General features: G+C 40.9%; 1 protein-coding gene across 1 annotated transcript; it reads right to left on the reverse strand.

The window, feature by feature from the left end:
- Nucleotides 1-326: 326 nt before the first annotated feature.
- dcn (decorin) lies at nucleotides 327-13,621 on the reverse strand. Its single transcript, XM_079582787.1, has 8 exons — nucleotides 13,271-13,621; nucleotides 6,595-6,826; nucleotides 2,830-2,942; nucleotides 1,779-1,992; nucleotides 1,383-1,496; nucleotides 1,195-1,288; nucleotides 870-1,008; nucleotides 327-649 (listed from the first exon to the last, which is right to left on the reverse strand). Exons 2-8 carry the CDS (start codon nucleotides 6,809-6,811, stop codon nucleotides 449-451), a joined length of 1,092 nt encoding a protein of 363 aa, XP_079438913.1. The 5' UTR covers nucleotides 6,812-6,826; nucleotides 13,271-13,621; the 3' UTR covers nucleotides 327-448.
- Between the last annotated feature and the right edge of the window lie 7,635 nt (nucleotides 13,622-21,256).

The following is a 21,256-nucleotide window of genomic DNA, read 5'->3' on the forward strand; positions in this document are numbered from 1 at the left end:
TCAGATTGTGCAACAATATACCCAACAATGTTAATCCTACACAGGTATTACATTCCACCAGTTTGAATAGTACTAAAAGACTTTTGATGCCTGCTCTACAGGTCACCTTTTACATCGTTATTTGACTAGGGTGCTCGTCATATCTGTACAAGTGGTCATTATACATTTTCTTTGATCAGTGAATGGAGTGGGTAATTAAGTCTATGTGTGTGTAACAACACACAAATGAAAACACCAGAGATCATGTGAAATATAGTGCTTGTATGAGCAAACATTTATCTTAAAAGATCTACAAAATTAAACGTTTTAAGTGGCTAGTGATAATGTTTTATTTGCAGTGTGCCTTATGACATCATCATCAATGGAGAACATTGGGGTCAGTTTTGAAGGGCTGTGGTCAAACACACTGTCTTAAGAATCTAATTTACACTCGTAAAGGCTGAGGACTCTACTTCTTCCTGTAGTTGCCGAGTTGGATGGCTGAGCGGTCAAAGACACATCTGAATGTGACTGGCTGGATCTCCCAGTAAGACACAGGGTTGCTGAACAGACTGATGCCAGAGTACATGGCTTTCTTAGTGTTGAAGCCAGGAGGGCAGAAGTCTTCTGTTCCAATCGTAGCAATCTTGTTGGAGTGGAGGTAGACCACCTAGTGAAGAGATTTACAAAATTACAATGCTTAGTCTTGTGGTGAGTTGGAAATAATGATCAGTTAGGTTTCACCAAATAAGGCATGTAACTTAATAACAGGGTCCTGGTTCTTGCTTAAAGATAGTCAACTATATAGTGTTGAAAATTAGCCCAAAGCTTTGTGACATGAGTGACTTGAATAAATGATTATGTATGTATATGATCATGGTATTTTGTACCTGAATGTACTTGTGGTCAGGCAGGCCTGCTGGAACACTGGTCAGGGCGTTGTTGTCGAGATGCAGTTCGCGCAGGTGGGGCACGTTGGCCAGTGTACCGTTTTCCACCGAGCTGATCTCATTGTCGCTAAGGCCCAGTCTGGAAAATTGGCAAAGACAAATAGAAAAGTATGAGAACCTAGACTAAATCACTAGCATGAGTGTCCAGTGTTTTGTGTGCAAGACAAGTATTGTAAAAATACACAGCTGTTAAAACCACCAGTTCAGCATTAAATGAATTATTTTTAAAGTGTGAGAGTAACCAAAAGTTTTAATTTGTGCTTACTTGGCCAAGTGCTTCATGCCTTTGAGGTTCTCTGTTGTCACTTTGGAGATCTTGTTTCCGTCGAGGTGGAGTTCAGACAAAGAGCTGGGCAGACCTGGAACATACAGGGGGCAACTTAAACTGTCTTGAGTAATTGTCTGAGAGTAATTGGATATATTACGTTGGACTAAGTCAGGATCCTTATGTACCTTTGGGGATATCTGTGATGTTTGTATCAGCAATGCGAATGTAAGACACCCGTTTGAGGTCAGCAAACGCATTGGGCTCAACTCCGGCACTCTTGAGGGGGTTTGAGCCAAGCTCTAAAACAACAACATTAGTGATGAGAGAACTCGAAATGAACAAACAGAGACGATAAGTAGCATAGCACAAAACTTAAAGGTCACTGTGTTTAATGGGAAAACTGAGTCAGAGCATGAGTCAACAGGATTTAGCAACAGAAGTTCCAAATTTCACAACTCCAGCTGGTCTGTTTTCCGTAAATGGTGTGGGTGGATAATACTTTCTTACTCAGTCAGATTTTTGTTATACAGCTACAAACTACAAAAAATGTCACAAGAAATAATATGTGAAATCCTTCATACCCATGACAATCATGCTGGACATGCCCTGGAACGAGGCCTTTTTGAACTTGGTGATCTGGTTTTCATGGATGCGAAGCTCTTGCAGACTCTTGGGCATGTTGGCGGGCACGTCTTTTAGCATGTTCTTCGACAGATACAGACGCTGCAGTTTGGTCAGAGGGTTCAAAGCCTTAGCGTGGATCACTGTGATTTTGTTGTTTACCAGAATCAGAGCCTACAATATAAACAGAAGAAGAAGTTTTACTTTTTTGTGTTCCAAGCAGCCAAGCATGCAGTGATTTATTTATCTGATGCAACCTCTTTCCCCATGACTTGGGATTCACAAAAACGTATATGATTAAAGTTAAGGTATACTTTAACGTCCCTGTAGGGAACGTTATCCCCATCTTAAGATCTTGAGCCAGTCTCAAAATCAGAATCACTGAGCTGAATTAACCTATTGAGCATATTTTGGTTTGATGGGGGAAACCGGAGAACCTTAAGGAAACCCACATTCAAACTCCTCATAGGAAGGCCCACGTGATCCAGTAGTCAAACCCGGGACATAAGAGCTTAAACAATGAAAAAATAAATGAAAAGAACGCAAAGCCATTGTGCAGCTCCCTTTTTGCTCCCTTTTTGTTTAATATGAATTCACAAAGGCAATGTGAGGTGAAGTATGCACTTCTTTTCTCATAAAAGGACAGTAATGCAAGTGGGGAAATGGCCCAGACCATCAGACTTTGGTATTTATTACAGGAACGAAACTACCAGTAAGTAAGAGCCCGAAGCTGAATAGTTTCCATGCACCTGGGACTGGTGAATACATCTGTGCCAGAGAGAGGTAATGGAGACAAAAAAGGAAGTTAAATGTAGTTCCACCTTTCAGCTCAAATAACATTTCAGCTCTTAGTCAAAAGCTCTTATTATGAAATTAGCTGCGAATGGTTTCACACAGGTTTCCCACTTTTCACTTCAAATGTGGCCCCAATAACCACAGGAGGAAAAGTTACGCAACCACAGACACTTGGTTGCATAATAGTCAGACGATGCACAGATTGACGCGTCTTACATGTAATCCTTTCAGATTCTTGAAGTCGTTTTCTTTGATCTCTGTTATTTTGTTGTTTTGCAGGTCCAGCAGAGTAGTGTCATCTGGGATATCTTCAGGAACTTCTTTCAGGCCTAAATACAAATGAATGAAATTAGGATTTATGAATGGATGCACACCTTTTGTACTCGTGACCGCTCATGCTGCGTATTAACAACATTCATTGCTTAAGTATCTCTCCGTAGATGTAAACTGTTTTTCATTTCAGACTTGCAGACTTTTGAATAAATATGAATAGTTTAATGAGACTGACAAATATTTAACTGCTTAAACGCTTGACTGCTTAAATATTTGACCGCTAAAATATTTAACGGCTTAAATATTTGACTGATTAAATGTTTGTTTAGGGCAAAAAGCAGCCCATTGTTTAATTGAACAGCAGTTTCTCAAATGTCTCAACTTGTCACAGGTTGTACTTGTTGCCTCTATGTAAAATGTGCAGTAACCTCTTAACCCCCAACTGAATAATCTCCAGTTTGGCATTACCCTAAAGGCTTCTTGAAAAAAGCACCAGGACTCAACAATAAAGTGACAAAAAAGTGGCAAAAATTCTACAAAAAGTTAACCTGGCTAACGCCATGCTGCTGTGTGCGCTCGAATTATTTCGAACTGCACAACAGCCTGGGGACCATGGCCGAAATCTCCGGTGGATTTGGGAACCAATCACAGAGCGAGGAGGGACGGCAAGACGATGACGCGCTATTCGATATATGGAAGCTTGTAGATTATTTACGGATAATAAAAAAAAAGTTTATTTACGGATCCAACGTGACAGCAGCAGACACGATGGTATTTTTTGATCAAGCTTTAGACCTTGTTCTAAATAATTTAGCTCAAAAGTTTACAGCGGGTACGTCATACGTCATCTCATACGATGATACGATTGACCATGGCTACGTGCAGACGCATGAGACTTTTTTTTTTCTTTTTCGTATCGCCCAATAAACGAGTATGGACGATCGTAAACCACACCTCTCCTACGAGAAAATGAATTGGTGGTCCCCAGACTAAATATCACTTGTGATTTTAGTCTGGTGTTAGCCAGGCTAACAAAAAGTTACAAAAACTTGACAAAAAAACTCAACAAAAAAGTGTAAAAAAGTGGCAAAAATTCAACAAAAAAGTAACAAAAAAGTGACTAAAACTCAACAAAAAGTGGCAAAAATTCAACAAAAACCCCCACAAAAGCAATAAAAAAGCATTAGAAAAAGTGACAAAAATGCGATTTTTGCGATTTGGGTAATTGGCGAACTGGAGAAATGCACTCCGTTAAAATAGGTTGGTGTAGTTGTACCCACTCTAAACAGTTGCCGTTTTTGCAACAGCACTAACAGCTCTGATACTTCTCGACTGACATTTACTGAAACCTTACAACATGCATTAAGTCTTGCAGCTGGGACATGCTAGACGTGTGAATTCCATCCAATCCCACAATAGTAGCTAAGTTTCACAATACCCAGTTTTCATTTCAGAGGAATGAGGCGTAAGATAAATAGTTTGACAAAGGTGCTTCCTTATTTTGACCGCACACCTTTTTCTGAAGGTGGTGACGTGCAGTGTTCAGCTCACCCAAACATCACTGCAGCTACGTTTGCTTTTCTGTCATTTTTCCCTCTCAACTCTGTTGCGAACAACCACAAACCACCACAGCTGTTTGTGGTCAGAGCCATCATCATGGCTCCATATCATGCACTTCTAGTGTACAGAGTAACCATGTAAGGCTCTCATACGGCTGCAGTGCCTGATCATTTAACTGAAACACAATATTTAATGTGTGGGTGTAAAAAGTAAAACTCATGTCACAGCAGCGTTGTAGCAAAACTATATATAGGTATATTTCCAGAGAATACCACCTTATTCTGATTTTTCACACAGCTTTTGTCTTCTGTCTTTCTGCATTTCTATTTTAATTCAATTTAGTAGGAAAATCAGTGTGTCCTGGATGTCGTAATCAGTGTGGTTACTAAAATACAGCTAGTTTTAGTGTCAGACGGCAAAAATATAATGAAAATGATGCCTGAATACTTTCTGAACCTGCTGTGTATTACATTAGGTCTCATCTCACATTGTACCTGATTGACATATACACAGTGAAGATACAGATTTTTATGAATATCTAAGTAAGAATCCGTTTCTGCTTCAGAGATGTGAAAGCTCAGACCTTTTGGGCCAGGTCTGTTTGTGCATGTCCACAAACGAGGACAGTAGAACGTGTATGTTTATTCTTAAAAGTGAGTGTGTCGGTCTGTGCGTCTGCCAGCAGGTATGGGGAACAGATGGGGCCCGATTCAACAGATGTAAAGAATCCAGCCTTGGAGCTACGTCTCGCGGGGCCTGAGCTCTGAGGTAATGGAAGTCTTGTCAATATGTGCGCTACCTGTCAGTGGTGTTCCATTTGGCCCAGTGGCTCCTAACGATTCTACAGTATTAAGAACTGCCTTTAGTCAAAGCCCAAAGTCTTGTGGAACTGGTTCTCAAGTCCAAGCCAGTTAACAAGTTTGTCCATTTGATCAAGTTAGGTAAGAAGTTGTCAAATTAGTGATTCAAGTCTAGAGGTCTAATGACAAAACATAGAAAAACCGTGAACATTCTGATATTTCCACTTAATACACAAAAAAATGCAACAGAAATCATTCTTAAAGAAAAGGCAATTTTTGAAATTGATGCTTCAAATATAATATTACTCATGTAAAAGTCAAACCATAAACTGGGAGATAAAAAAGATAGAAGTTTATTTAAAGCAGTACTAAGTAACTCATGCCCCTAGAGGCCATAAGCGCCACTGCAAGTGTCTTTGTATGTTTTTTTTTTCTTTGTTTTTTTTACTGTTTAATTGTCTGTGAGAGTAAATACTATGCTGATAGAAAGGACAAAGGGAGAGAGGGACATCCAATTTCACAATGGAGATAATTTATTTTCACTCAAACTTGGCTGCTAAAGTGGCGCTAGCGCAGTTAGCTTTGCCTGTTAGCCTGTTAGCTTCTTCTTTGTGATTCTATTAGTGCGTATTGCGCCTCCGACCCTAGGCAGTGAAGTTGCAATTGTGGTTTTCTGGACAGAGACACCAGACACCATTAACACTTGTATTACCCCCCAGAGGGACTACGAAAAGGATTTATTAAGGTAAAGTAGTACTGCTTTAAATACATTTTCTTCATGAAGAAAATGTAACTCATCACGACCACGCCTGAATACTTTCCATTGTGTTGTCCAGTCAAGCTGAATGTTTAGGCCTGTCCTTTTGTTTAACCAACACTTCAGTCAAATTCTCCATCTGAGTTTCCTGCCTTGTGCTGGCGCTAACAAGAAATAGGCTTTGAAACACCGGACATGACTAACAGGGGACTTTTCGATGAAAAAGTGTTTGCAGTGAGCCAAATCGTGGCATATTCTTTAACTTGAGTTTAGTCAAACACAGCCGATGTGGTCCAAACAGAGGTGACGACACTTCAGTAAACTGTTGTGACTGTGATACTCTAAAGACCCAGTTAGAATATGCTATTGACATTGTAACAACTAAACACCCCTTTTAGTGTGTGCTCAGATCATGCAAACTAAATGCTGGACTAAACTGGTCATTTTTGGAAACTAAAAAAACTGTATATTACTCAATTTGCTATTGATTAATATTCCATTGGATATCTAAAATCAACTAGAGATAGAGCAAACAATACAATGTGCTTCTTTGACACTGCTGCAACTGCTTTAAGTGTCTTCTTGTCTTACCAAGGTCGGAGCACTGGATCACCCTCAGGTGGCACTGGCATCTAAAAGGGCACTTGGGACCTGCTGGCATCACAGGGAACCCCGGTCCCGGGGGAGCTGGAGGCATGTCACCAGATCCTGGCTCATCCTCCATCATGAAGTCCAAGAAGCCAGACTGACGGAACGGCAGGGCCCAGCAGACCGAGACCAGCAGCAAGGACAAACAGATCGACCTCATGGTTCCACCTGGAGCCTGAGACGAGAGCAAAGGTAAGCTTCACAATAGCTAGATGTGTCTGTTAAGTTTAATGAGCGCGAGCCTGAAATGTGACCCCGACAACCAGCTGTAAGAGACTAGACAGTGTAAAGGTTAGAGGTGCCAATGTTAAGAGAGGTTAAGAGAGCATATGTTTTCAGAGATTGGTCAAATAGCCTACTTAAACTGTTTTGTTGTTCTTTATCCAGCTTACACAAGTCAGTCAGGTCATGGTACAAAAGACATTTTCTCATAGGCTTCCGATGGTTCAAACAAAAGTCTCAGTGACCATTTGCCTTGAATGCTCGCCCTCAAAGCCATGCTATAGCTTCACTTCAAAAAGCTCTGCCCCATTTACATTGGCAAACACTGGTTCTTCCTCCTCGTTGCCACTATAATTGCAGAGCGGCTTTCACCACATATGCTTACAAATGATTTGTGAACAGTTGCCTTCACTGGACATGACATGAATGTCATTATTCAGGATTTAAACCCTAAACTTCCACTACCTTGAATATAGTTGACTGAGCTTAAATGCACTTGATACATGTTAAGGTTTTTCAAGTGTGTAATCGATTAGATGACGTGCCTGTTTTTGTTGAATGATGAGGCCACATGTGCAACTGTCCTGTTTTTTAGTGGCAGATAATTCTATAATTGTTATTTTTTCTTTGCATTGGTTTCTTTGCATTTGGAGGTAACTGCGTAAACTAAAATCCTCAAGCAGAGTAAAGTGAAGTAGGAATGAATAAGACTGTAAATTTGGGTTAAGTCAGGTTACGGGATCTCTGCAGAGTTACAGAAGCAGTAATTATAGTCTTCCACAGCGCAGCCACTGCTTTGAACACAGTCAGTTTAGTCCTGCGGTTACAGTGTCCCACATACTGTATGCACACTCAATTCAAAGGGATCTTTATTCAGAGATAATGCCTTTTTGTAGGTATACAGTTTGAAAAGGAGACGTCAGTCAATATCCTGTGTGAGTGTGATGCAAGTCACAGGTACCATGTACTGTAGATTATTCCTCTATCCAGTTGGATCATTCAGTAACTGTGATGCTTGAAAAAAAAAAAGCATGATTTTTACTATTAAAATTAGCATTTAACTGCCAAACACATCCAGGAGCCCAAGCATTTAAAATAAATCTCAAATGTTATATGCTGAACTAATACAAGATTACATTCATACAATGTGTTCGTAGAGTTCTAAATGACAGACTAAAAAATAATTTACATACAGTTTAACCTGCATGGGTTTCTTATGCTCAGCCTCTCACTGCCCTTTTCTAGGCTTGAGACTGTTAGACTGAAGAACACACTGGTTTGTGGCTGGATTAATCCACTTTATTTTGCACTGAAGATTTAAACATCTTAAATCATGTAGTTCCCATGCAAATTGGAACAGTATGGCTTGTTTAGGAAGATAGTGATGGATTCAAGTCCAGAGGACACGATGTTCTCCTTGTTTTGACAGAACAAGCTTATTTGGCAGGGCTACTCTTCCTTATCTCTGAGCAACTTCAGACCTAATCCAACAAAAACTCCGTCTGCAGACTTGGCAGGGAGATCCTGTTGTCTCTTTGGATTGGTCAAATAGCACATGCAGATTGCTTTGATGGTTTATTCTATACAAGTTGATTGCCAGAGGCGATGAGATTTTTGGCACACGTTGCATGTTAAAACAGTTTGTCTGCAAAGTTGCTGCAGTCACCCAGGTCTAAAAACAGCAGGCACTTGGAATAACAGAGTTTTCAGTGAACCTTATCTCCCTGGTCTGACCCATGACTGCCAACACATAAACACATATACAAGACCACCAGTGAATGCATCATTTCTGTCCACAAACTTTTTGTCTCCCTTTTAATGCAACACAGACTTTGTGAGCAACCTCAACGCCATTACAAGAATGAATGTGAGTCACAGCATAATCCCATCCTGTAATGTTTCTTACAGGAATCACAATGAGGAGAGGAATCAGGAGATTATATTCCGGTCTTTGAATCACTGCTAAAAAATAGGTTGAAAAAGAGAAATGTTTATTACCTAATGAGAACATATGATTCATTAGAATAATGTTTTATCCTGGAAATAGTGCCAAGATAGAGATGATGAGTCTGCACGGAATAACCTGCTGGGCCATAGGCGCCAGGGCTGTATAAAGATATTAAGTCAGCTTTACAGTACCTGGATTCAACACGTCTACATTTTCCACCCAAAGATGATTCCCATGAATAAAGATTAAGGCTTGAGTAAATCTCATTGTTAGGAAATAAAATACGCACGCACATTGTTTTTTTAAGTGCTCAGAGAGCAGTGGCAGCTGAAGGGCTGAGCGAGTGGGTGCCTGTAGGCTTGTGTGTGTCTTTCTATAGGTGGTTGTTGTTTGGTATATGTAATATATGTAAGGATCAGACAAGAATGTGGGGAGGGTGTGAGTGGGATTTTTTTTTAATATATAAAGGGAAAAAAGCGCTCTTTATAAACATGCTTTATAAATAAAGTTTGATTGATTGATTGACTGAATAGATGCATATATTTTATAGGGAAATATAGTAACAGTAAGGTAAGCCATATATTATAGATTTTTAAAAGAAAAAAAAGACATATCTTCAATTAAATCATGGTTTGATTGTGTCCTGGATGAATTTTCATGAACCGAATACTACCCCCACTAATACACAATGGCTACAACTTCTGCAATCCTTATTCCTCTCAAACGAGACTTGAACCTATTGTAGTCATAGAGTCATTTCTTTGCATTAGGTCAACAGCTATAGAGCTCAAGCACAATACTATACTCGTCAGGTAAGGAAAGAGCAGCTACTGTCGAAGCCTGACTTTTAGAGTGAGTTTAAACCGTCTACCTTTTGAAACCTGTAAGTCATTATCAAAGTTTGGCCCAAAAGTCTGCGCCAGGATTGACAGTTACTGTGATGGTGACCCTTTCTGTACCTCATCTGTGTGTCCCTGGGCCTGTGCTGTCCCAGCTCTGGCCTCAGCATTGCTAATGACTCCCAGACAGGAAGCACTGCACTTTCCATACTCTGACTTTTTCGTTATTTTCTTGAACTTTGGCATTTGATAAATGATACAAAATGTCCTCTGAAACCACTGACAAGTCCAGTTGATTGTTCCTTAATGGCTCATCGTAGCTAATAAACATGACTGAGCCTAAAGCAAATGTTAAAATACACCGGCAACTTAATATTGGCTTCTGTCTGCAATGAATTTCTGAGAAGAATTTACAAGGCCACAAGACATCCAAAACACATGTGCCCTTTTCAACCCATCAGACCGTCACTGCAAACTCCACACGACTGTAGAAACAATAGCAATTTATCACAAAATAATGTAAAACACTGACATGAACTGATTTGCAAGTGTTGCTGTATGATGAGGGGATCTGTGAATAGCAGGGGATTTTGGAGGAAACACGTGTATCTAAAAGTATGTAAGAACATGGCCAACAAACAATTCTTGCCTTAACTTTTCTCATAATAAGAAGTTTGGCCTCGACATTCTTATCAGGAATGCAGTTTTAGACCCTTGGGTCTCTGTGTAAGTTAGCACAACACCCTAAGTCGGGGTGTTTTGTCAATGTAATACACAATGCATTTCTGTGGTCTATGGCAAAGGTTTTAAAAATTTGATCATCAATCAAAGTTTGTGTTTAGCTTAAAGTGATAGTCTGTAAGTTGAAATGTATTACAAATTTAATAGATTGTGTATGATTGAACTCACGGTACTGTAATTTGACTTAAAGTAAGTAATATAAAAAAATCCCTCCTTTTGCTGATTTCAGCAACTAATCACAATCCCCGGGCTATCACTGTGACCAATGAGACGAGCTTTCCGATGAACCAGCCAATCAGAACCAATCAGGAGGCAAGGGGGAGGGGGCTTGATCGTCAAAATTCTGTTTCTCTCTCCTCACTGGGCAAACTAGTGACTTTCAGGTCCAATCAGGAGTTGCCTGGCCAGCCATACACTCCTGCTTTTTGTATCTAAAGGAGGACCGTCTGGAACTTTGCTAACAGCCAATTCAATGTACCTGCGTACATCTTCTTGTTGTTTCCATCTATTGAAATATTTTTGTCCTGTTCCAAACATACATTGATTAAAACAGGCGGTACATATTTGTGTTGAATTCTCTGAACAGTTGCTAGTGACTCCTTGTATCCTCAAGGGACTAGACGGAGTTTAGTCCTAAAACACTGTCACTCAAAAAGTTGTTACTTGGAGGCCAAAATACCGTCATGCACGAGCTTAACATACAAACTGCAGTTACAAATAAGACCTGGGGTGGCAGTAGCGAGTATAAAAGTTTCAACTTCCATCTTGTCCCTTTAAGTTTTTTTTGCAAAATGACATAGATCGTTCACATTTGTCTCTGCTCTTCTGGCCGATGCTTCGTTAAATCACTAACTTCCTTGTTGATAAAATACGCTGCATATCCAGCTTTTCTCTGATTGGTTAATGAGCTTGTCAATCACGCCGATCGGGAATTCAAAGAAATCACCCCTGATCTCAGACTACACGCCTTTGTAAAGAATTGGAAAAGTGTGTAGTCTGGCTGGCCAGGCTAAATCAGGAGAGGACTTTTCTGCCATTCTGCAATCTTACAGACTATCACTTTAAAGTTAATGTGTATGTTTAAATGCTTCATGGGTTTAGGCCCAGACTAGGCCTTTTGTTGCTGAGATTTGGTGTGAAAAGGCTTAATAATATCTTTCATATACTTACTTTAGCATTTCAAGCCAGGCATTTTGCATGCACATCTTTACTCGGCTGTATCACATTTAGCTCTCGTCTTTTTATCAACCTCCCGCTCAGCAAAACCAATGCACCGACTGCCCAGCTTCTTTGTTCTCCCTCTATCATCTCCTCCTCCTTCCGGACTGGGCCTTTCTTTCAGGTCTTATCCCGGGTTTTGCGCTGGACCGGCCCAAGTCCTAAAGCTTTGAACAGAAAGACTGACAGGTTTCTGGTGCTACTGAGAACAGGGGCTTTCCATTCACTCACATTGTAACCTGGAGATCTGTTACGCAGATGGAAAAAATGCAATGGCTTACAATGCAAATCTGGGCCTTGACCCAGTAGAGCCTGCTTCTACTCAGTTCTCTCAGTGAATAGTTCATGATGTGAAAGTCTTTTTCTCCTGAAAGTCCAGATTGATAGTGGGCAATGTCAATAAAATAAGTAGAAGGTCCACCACAGAATAAGTATAGGGTTTACTGGTTCAAAGTGAGGATGATTTTCCCCCATAGTTATATCCTGCAGAATATGAAAGTCCTTCAATGTTTGCATCATCATTGTTAGACCTCACTGTATGCCTCCAGTTCTAGTCTTTTCTTCTTACTATGTCTTTGTTGTGCCACGATCTTTCCATGTTTCACTGGTCCACTCTGCAGCTGAACCTTATTAGGTTTTCCCCTTCTGGCAAAATGGATGTAATGAGTTAGCTGAGCTGTGTGGTGGCATGTCGGGAAGCCTTTGGACCCCTTTGATAGAGGAAGCTATATCATTACAGGATTAATGTGTGTGCCAGGTACTGTTTTTTTTTTTTCTTTCTTTTTTATCTCCCCTTCGAAGCTTCTCACTTATAAGTAGCCATTATGGTTGTGCTGTTCTGAAGAACTATGCCACATTGGACAAACTCTTGCATTGAGACAAAGCAGGAGCATGCATATTCACAGATAAGGGTTAAGTGAAAAATGGTGGAATGGAAAGTATGAGGCATGTTGGAAAAGCTATTCATTCTAAGTCATGACAAACAGTAATAAGGGAAACATAAATAAACTGCCTTTGTTGTGTCAGCCGTTTTTCTCATTTGCCAAACAGCCACAAAGAAATAAAGCCTCACAAACGCTAATCTTTTCCATTTGTTTAACTTTTGGCCTCAATCAACCCCACAGTTTCACGTAAACATGGCAAAATTATAACCAAACGGAGTTGAAAACGTCTTGAAAGTGTAACGTCCAAACAATCAACACCCATGGCCAAATTGGACCACAAATGCAACAAAACAGGCAACCGAGAAACCATGTGTCATTGGGTGGTACTAGGTTAATAAACAGTTAGAAAATTGCATTACTGGCACAATGGAAGAGACAGCATCAACTCCATGGCTACCACACCCCCTTTTCTTTAGCTGCTAGCTTTTCACTTTGCTCTGGAAAGAATTAAAGTCATCACAATGCCAAGAGTTTAAGGATAATAAGGCATTGCAAAAACCCCAGCCACGCAGGCAAAGCAAAAGTTGAGAATTGTGCAACATCTTCCATTCAAAGTAAGTTAGTCATATACTGTTATATCATGACATTAGCAAAAACTACAGCTGGATTTCTTCTATAAGTTAGAACTTGCTGGATGCTACGTATACAAAGTGCGACGTCATGAATGCACTGCTGTCCTTTATCAGATCTAAAAAGGATCGACCTACCTGTTCTCAGTGGACGCAAGGCAAAGTGTGGCCAGATGAAGCTTGAACTCCCGAAAATCCAGCTGACTTGAGGATGAGCCTATGAAGTGGCCTATGGGGTAATTGGACACAGAGCGCGTGCAGCCAAGATCAAGCAGGTGTGCTCTGTCACAACAAGGGGAGGAGAGAAAGAGAAGGAGAGGGAGAGAGAGAAGGGAGCAGGGAAGGAGGGAAGGAGGGAGACAGGGGCGTACCGGAGCCACTTAAAAGAAACAATTGGTAAAAAAAAACAAAAAACCTCAACACTTAGGACCAGTGTTCTCCAAAAAACAGTTGGACAAGGAGAGGATCAGGGAGTGCAGTGGAGAAAGCAAAGGGAACAGAAGGAAGAGAGAAGAAAAGAGGCAGAGAGGTTGGCGTTCGAGGCAATAAGCAGTGACTGGGCTGTGAGCCACACTCACTGTGACATCTGGTAATGATAGGTCCGAGCGCACACGCTGGTGCTGCCTCTGTCAGTCACACTGGACTCGCAGTGTCAAAACAAAAGTCAGCATCCTGTTTCACTTTAATTTAGTTAAGTGTAAAACTAGAAACGTGTCTTTGTTACGTCTGGCAGCGCGTCTGGCAACCAAAGTCTGCCCTCTTACTTTTCTCTCGCTTTCCTTCTTTTTAAATCCAAATACATCCCAGTTTAGAGATTTACATAGTATGCATGTTTAATGTTTGCATCTGTCAACGTTCAGATTCCCTTACAGAGGCAATCTTCCAAAATGCATAAATGAGGCTGCTTGTGTTCCTCTTAAATTGGGCTAAAGTAGTGCATTAGTTACTTATTCTGTTGGTTATGGTAAAAATGTTTGCCAAAGTCAAGATCTGAATAAGCAAATTAAATGGATAAACATGAACAGAAGATCTCACAATGGACTTACTGTTGCTTCAATGTGTCCAAATGAAAAGCAGAACTACATGTGCTTCAGTCCAAAGGCGATTTATTAAACTTTGCTTCATTCATCTGCTAGATATTACATTTTGCCGGTGACAAAGGACTATTCACCACAATGGCATTGTGAAGCTCATACTGTCCAAAAGGCAAACCACTCACAAGCTAACTTTACCCCAAGTCTTAATTAACTTTTTGTGCCTGAACGTGCCTCCTCAAACTTGAATGGAGAAGGATGCCAGTTGCAGAATGTTTTCCATCAATCCAAATGTTCAATCCAAATGAACTCCAGGCAATGTATACGGTCGATGTGTCCTTGGCCAAGACACTTCACCTGCTGCGTATGTGCCCATTGTCTCTTTGCACTGCTGAATGAATGAATGGAAATTAGGTCACGGCTACAATTCAGCATGGCGTGTTTATTGCATGGGCCTGCTGTGTGTTTAACATGCGCCGTCCCAACTAAATAAGTAGGGATTGAACAACGGGGAGCCGTGCATTATACAGTTTTAATGTACGACATGGAGACAGGAAGTGCATTAAAACTGGATAATGCACAACTCCGAGTTGTTTAACCTCTTAACCGCCGCCCGAGCACCTTTTCTCCAGTTCAACTTTACTCAAATCTTAAAGCTTCTTGAGAATAGTGACAGAAACTAGATGTAAATGAGGATGGAAAAAGCAACAAAAAAGCGACAAAAAACCCCGACAACAGGTGGCAAAAAACAGCAACAAAAAAGTGTGAAGACAACACAAAAATCTTAGATCAGTTTTTTCAGTCGTAGCTTTCAAACGAGGCGTCACACTGGCCTATAGGCTGTAAATTCCAGTCGAGAAGCTTTTAGATTTGGGTAAAGCTGATCTGGAGATAATGTTCTCGGTTAGAGTGGAGGTTAAGAGGTTAATCCGCTTATACCATGGTTGTGGCCTGTTTGCTTTTATTTAAGTTCGGCACAGCTGTTTTACCTGAAACTATTCAAATGTTTGTCGTTACTATGGAAACAGCTGCAGTGGAATGACATCGAACATGATTTACTGTGCAACGTCGAGATGCACTTCTTTGTCAAGCTGCACTGACAGTATCAACGCACACTTTTTGTTTGTCATTAAAAACGAGTTATTGACAGCTGGCAAACTTTGTCTTGCATAATTTTACGTAGCTAAAGAGCAGACGACTCTTTCCTCAGCAACTTTTATTACATTTAAATGGTCATGCTATATGATGATTGACAAAACTTCTACTTTTGTTTTGTTTTTAAAGCCTATATTTCCAAAAGACAGATATTTAATGGCAAATTGTTTTAGCAGCTACGTCATTTACTAACTACATGTAGAATAGACTGCCTAATTTGACAGTAAAATTTATAAAATTATGTTATTTGCCGAAAATGCGTCTCAACTGACTGAACGTAAAATGACTCGATAGTTCTGCACATGCGCAGCAACAAGAAGCCGTCTGTTTCGATTGTACACTGGATTAACTGTGCTTTATACAGTTTTAAGACACGCCAGTTAGCCAATCAGAATTGAGCATTCACCCAGACCATGGTATGAACTGATAATAATAACAATAGAACCTGCTGTTCTTAAATACAGTAATACATGCACATTATTCGACAAATGCAGGTGTCCAGTGTCATGACTCATGAGGTCACACTTGGCACTTTGGCCAGAAATAACTTACCAATGAGGAAAACCTGGACTTGTCTGAGCGTCTCCATATTTGACCTGTGGCCTTTCTGTCCCTGGGTGGTCTTTATTTCTGACTAATGAGTTGACCATCATGGGCAAAATGCATTATTAAACAAGACAACTACAAATAAGGTTCCATTATATGTAACAGGCTGTTGTGGAAACAAACTGATACTAACAATAATGAAATATAGGCTTCTCATACGGTCCAAGTTGAACTATTTCTTCTGCTTCCAAGTTGCTAAGAGCAACAGCAAAACTATTTTGAAAAGGTCACTGCATGTTTCCGAAACGCCTCCCTAAATCATTGTCTTTTAGCCCCGTTTCTGCAAAATGTATTTATGTTACTTTTATGCAAACAAAAAAAATATAAGAGTAGACAGAAAGCATTGTTTTTTAATTTTTACTACGTCCATTGCTTCGTTACCAGTGCAGACCTGTTGGCGTATTATTAGCCTGTCACTCACTGTGCACAAAGACACAGCAGTTTGAGCTGTAAGACTCCACACCTCCTATGATCCAATCCACTTTATTTATGGCGGGTTTTTGACAGATCGTTGGGTCTTTCTGCTCAACAGATGCACATCACGCATAATTACTCTGCTATAAAATCCTTTTACAAGATTTGAAACACTTGAAATAATCTCATCCATGACAACAGTGATGATTTATTTTGATCGGTGTACAATGACTTTGTAGAAGCTCATTGGAGAGAGGGATCTGATAGGGATTTGGACATTTAGACTTTTCTTTTTTCCTTTTTGTTACGGTAGGATACACAGTACTGGGGGGACAAAATGCTACATTTAAATGTACATTTCCCTATCCTGTTTGGTCAGTTTCTTAGTCTATTTGGCCGTGGCTGTTTATACCTTTCCCTATCCAGTCATTGATATTTATAGAGACTGGGCAGAGCAAAGGTATTTTCCTGTTTCCTCATTGCAGGGGCAGATCTAGAAAATAAATCACGGGGTGGCAAGCAGGGTTAGGGATAATATCCGGCGTGGAAACACATTTTACAATGTCGAATGTTTCTAGGGGAGGTACGCAAGTTTTGCTTGATCGCAAGGCCATTTTTAAATCACATTAATACAGACCACAAAACTGTGAAATGAATCAAGATTTGAAAATCTGGATTTATAAAGTGCCAGATTGATGACTACACTAGAATTTAGACAGTTCCAGACAAAACCTGGCTGACATCAATAGGGTGGCAAGACCTTTACTAGAGATATTTCAGGCACAAGGGTCAGTAAAAATACAGGTGATTAATTTGGTTGTATTCTTGATGACAGTGTTGCAGTTATCAGTAAAACAGGATCATTCAGTTTTATCATTACGCAATAGAGTACATTCTTCGGTGGTGGTCTGCAAAGTTCTTCTGATCTAGCAAGTTTACTGATGTATTGTGCGGATCTGCAATGAAAGGTTCCCCCTCCAAAGCTGTAGGCTAGATAAACTACTACCACCCAAGAGCAGAATCTCCAACCATGGGAAAACACCCTGGTCATGCATGTTTCTTGTAGGGTTGAGTTAACGCTATGACAGTGTACAGTAATTGGCTAAAATGTTTCACTTAGAAAGTCACTGCACAGAGATCTTTGATGTGGCTTGATTTACAATTGTACAAGGATATAAAGGGCTCCATAAATGTCGGATAAAAAGTGAGGGATGGCAAACTGGAACACACCACTTATTTTTGTGTGTGTGCGCGTGTATGTGTGTGTGTGTGTGTGTAATGATGACTATTTATTCATACTTGGGAAATTAGCTACCAAATCAATAAGATAGTACCATTACTGTTGTTGAGCATTGATTTGTATTAGCTCAGCTGTGAAAAAAAAAACCATTAAATTACTATGAAAATGCCAGTACTATCTCTGTAATTTATTTCCCAGCGGTGAATGGAGGGGTCCTGTTGCATCCATCTCTTCCTGAAGAATGTGAGCCCTGATGGATAAAACAGGGTTGTGCTCAGAGGCATGTATGCGCTCACATACCGGGGATACGTCCACAACTGAGTGTAATGTGGGAAATGACCTTTAGAAAACGTTTACGCATTCAAAACTAATGAAGTGATTCTGTCCCATTGTTTCACTGTTTATTTACCTTATCTTTTTTGTCCCAATGTACGTAACCCAACAGTTAATGGGTATTGGATGCTTGTGGTTATATAGTGTTCGAAATATAAAATAGTTAATGATAATGCACTACAGCAGCGTGGGAGTAAAGCATTTTGCACTGTTGCCTCACTGTGGTATTGGAATAACTTGGGGGAGATGTAGTTTGTCTCTCCCCACTGTCTCATCCTCCTCCACCAATACTCGGTCAAATTAACCCTCACTTTAATGTTTGTTTATTGTGTAAACAGGTTGAATGGTAGTAATAATTTAGATCTGTTGTCAGATAATTCATCTCAGAGACACTCTGATAAATCAAAGTACAAAGTGGCAAAGACATCATAGCAGCAAGGACTGGAACGCCATCAAATTCTTTAAAAAGTTCAAATGTATAATCTGGGACCGTACTTTGGGGAGAAACCAAAATTATGGCTTATTTGGATGGTTCCTATCCACATCAGAAAGTTGTTTGAACTGGTTTTGTCTTTTTATTTTGTGCAAAATAAGGTCTTCTTTGTAATAGTCACCATCTATTACAAACTGTGCAATAAATATAAAATTACTACCCCAGAAAAACAAGTGATTTATTGATCTTCAGCCCTCTGATTGGATACCTCGTCAAAGTCAGAATAAAAGGTACTTATGTTAGGTAAAAACTTCGTTCTATTTTCACATTTGTACAGATTTGTACAGAATGTATTTTTTCATTGTCCCTGTAAAGTTGCAGTCGCAGAGTTTTAGTGGAAATAGTGGAGCAGCTGCGAAACGGAGATGACTTCAGCAGGTGACCCTGGACTCCTGGGTGTCATTTATTTGGCCTGAGCCAGTCTCAATGGAAAACACATTAGCAATCTAAATCTCACCTAGTAACAGCAAGATCTGTCTGACAACACGCTCTCTGTGTACAAGTGAGAATGAGCTTGTGATTTTTATGAGTGTTTGTGAATGTGGTAATGTGGTGAGGATACCTAATAAGAGTATGGCCTTTAAATAACAATTGACATCAAAAGTATTAAAATATGCACTTAAGAGTGGTAAAATAGTCACATTTAAATAGCGCCTTTCTACCTGTTTTAGCCACTCAAAGTACTTTAAGAGATAAGATAAGATAAGATAAGATGATACTTTATTGATCGCACAGATGGAGAATCAAGGAACCAGTCACCCATTCATTCTCTCATACATACACCAGTGTACACAGACACTGGAGGTATGAAGTGTCTTGCCCAAGGACAGGACAGTGTGCACCTATTCGGATTCAAACCACCAATCCTCCAAGCACAAGACGACCCACTCTACTCTCTGTGGCACCGTCGCCCCAAGTGCAAACGTATCCAGGCCCGGGTCACGGAGGCAGCAGTCTGAGCAGACTTCCTCCAGCTGTTCTGAGGGGGGATCCCGATTCCCTACGCAGCACCAAGCCAGCTTTGAGACTATAGTCCCTCCATCGTGTTCTGGGTCTTCCCGGGGCCTCCTCCCACTGGGACATGCCTGGAACACCGAGGGTGGCAACCAGCAGGCATCCATAACAGATGCCTGAGCCACCTCAGCTGGCTCCTCTCGACATGAAGGAGCTATTTCTACTACTTCCACCCGATCACCCCATTCCAGATCACACTTTAGTTTCCCACGTGGGTGTTGAAGTCCCCCAGTAGAACAATGCAGTCCCCAGTCGGAGCAACGTCTAGTGCCCCTTTCAGAGACTCCAAGAATGCCGGGTTCTTTACACCGATATTGGGCTCATAGGCCAAGACAACGGTGAGACACCTGTCTCTGACCTGAAGGCGTAAGGACATGACCGGCTCATTAACTGGGGAACTCAAACACTTGTCTGAGCTGGGGTGCAATAAGCAAGCCCACACCAGCCCGCCCGCTCTCCCCTTGGGCAACGCCAGAGAAGAGGAGCACCCAGACTCTCTCCAGGAGTTGGGTTCCAGAATCCAAGCTGTGCGTGGAGGTGAGTCCGACTATATCGAGCCGGTACCTCTCAACCTCCCGCACAAACTCAGGCTCCTTCCCCCCATTGAGGTGACGTTCCACATTCCAACAGCCAGATGTTGTGTACGTGGACCGGGCCGTCGAGACGCCTGCTTTTGCCTGCCGCTCATTCCTCTCTGCACCCGATCCCTACGGTTCCCTCTGCAGGTGGTGTGCCCACAGGGGGCCGTCCGTTCAAGCTGAGCCCGGCTGGGCCCGTGGGTAAAGACCTGACCACCAGACGCTCGCATAAGAGCTCCAACCCCAGACCTAGCTCCAGGGTGGGGCCCCAACTGCGCCATACCGGGCGACGCCACGGTCCTTGATTGATTTATCACTGTCCAAAAGGGTTTTCGGAACTGCTCTTAGTTTGGCACGTCATCTAGGACCTGTTTGCCACGGGAGACTGTACCAGGGGCATAATAAGACAACATAGCTCCTAGCATCATTTGGGCACCCAAACAACCCCACCACGAGGTGGCAGTTCCATAGTCTAGCAAACCACACCCACTTCAGCAATTGATTACAATTGTAATGTTGATTTAGTCTATATTTTGGTTCTCAGGACCATTAATCAAAGTAGACTGAACTCCACATATAGGGTTGCCAAGTTCTATTGCTAAAATCAGTTTCAAATGGACATAAGGGACTCCAAATTGTTAAGTGCAGACTTCCACTAGGTCCTTTCAAATAAGGAAAGGCATACATAGTGAAACTTGAGCTTGTGTCCTTAAGGCAACCCGAATTCAGTTGTAATGCCTTTTTTAAACCACTATTGTATCCTGCAGACATTATCTTTAAGCCTGAAGCTCGTAAGTAAGCGAGGCAGGATTGTTTGGCAATAAACAGTCTGCTGGAGTCAACCGCAAGGCCCAGGTTTTTTTCTAGTCGTGAATCTCTGTATTACTGCTGTATTCGTTGTACAGTAGTGTGCAGTAGCCTTACAGTTGTCAGACTATCATAGTGTAAATGGCATTTGGGTCTTTTAGTGTTCAATGTCACTTTAGAGAAAAACTGCCAAAAAACGAAATGCACAGATGTCGCGCTACACTTCCAGGCACTCGGCATTAGGCAATATTCAATACACAAGTGAAGTGGAGATAATCCTGTTGTTTGCAGATGTTTCAGAGGACAGCCAATGTTTTTTGTGTGTGAGTAAGTTTTCTGTATACAGACTGTCAACAGGATGAAAAGATATGTTCCTGAATAATCATTTCTCATAAATGTATAGTAAATATAAAGGGTCTTATTTTACCAGAGTGATAATAATAATAATAC

Source organism: Gobius niger (assembly GCF_951799975.1).
Source record: "Gobius niger genome assembly, chromosome: 2".
Taxonomy (NCBI): Eukaryota; Metazoa; Chordata; class Actinopteri; order Gobiiformes; family Gobiidae; genus Gobius; species Gobius niger.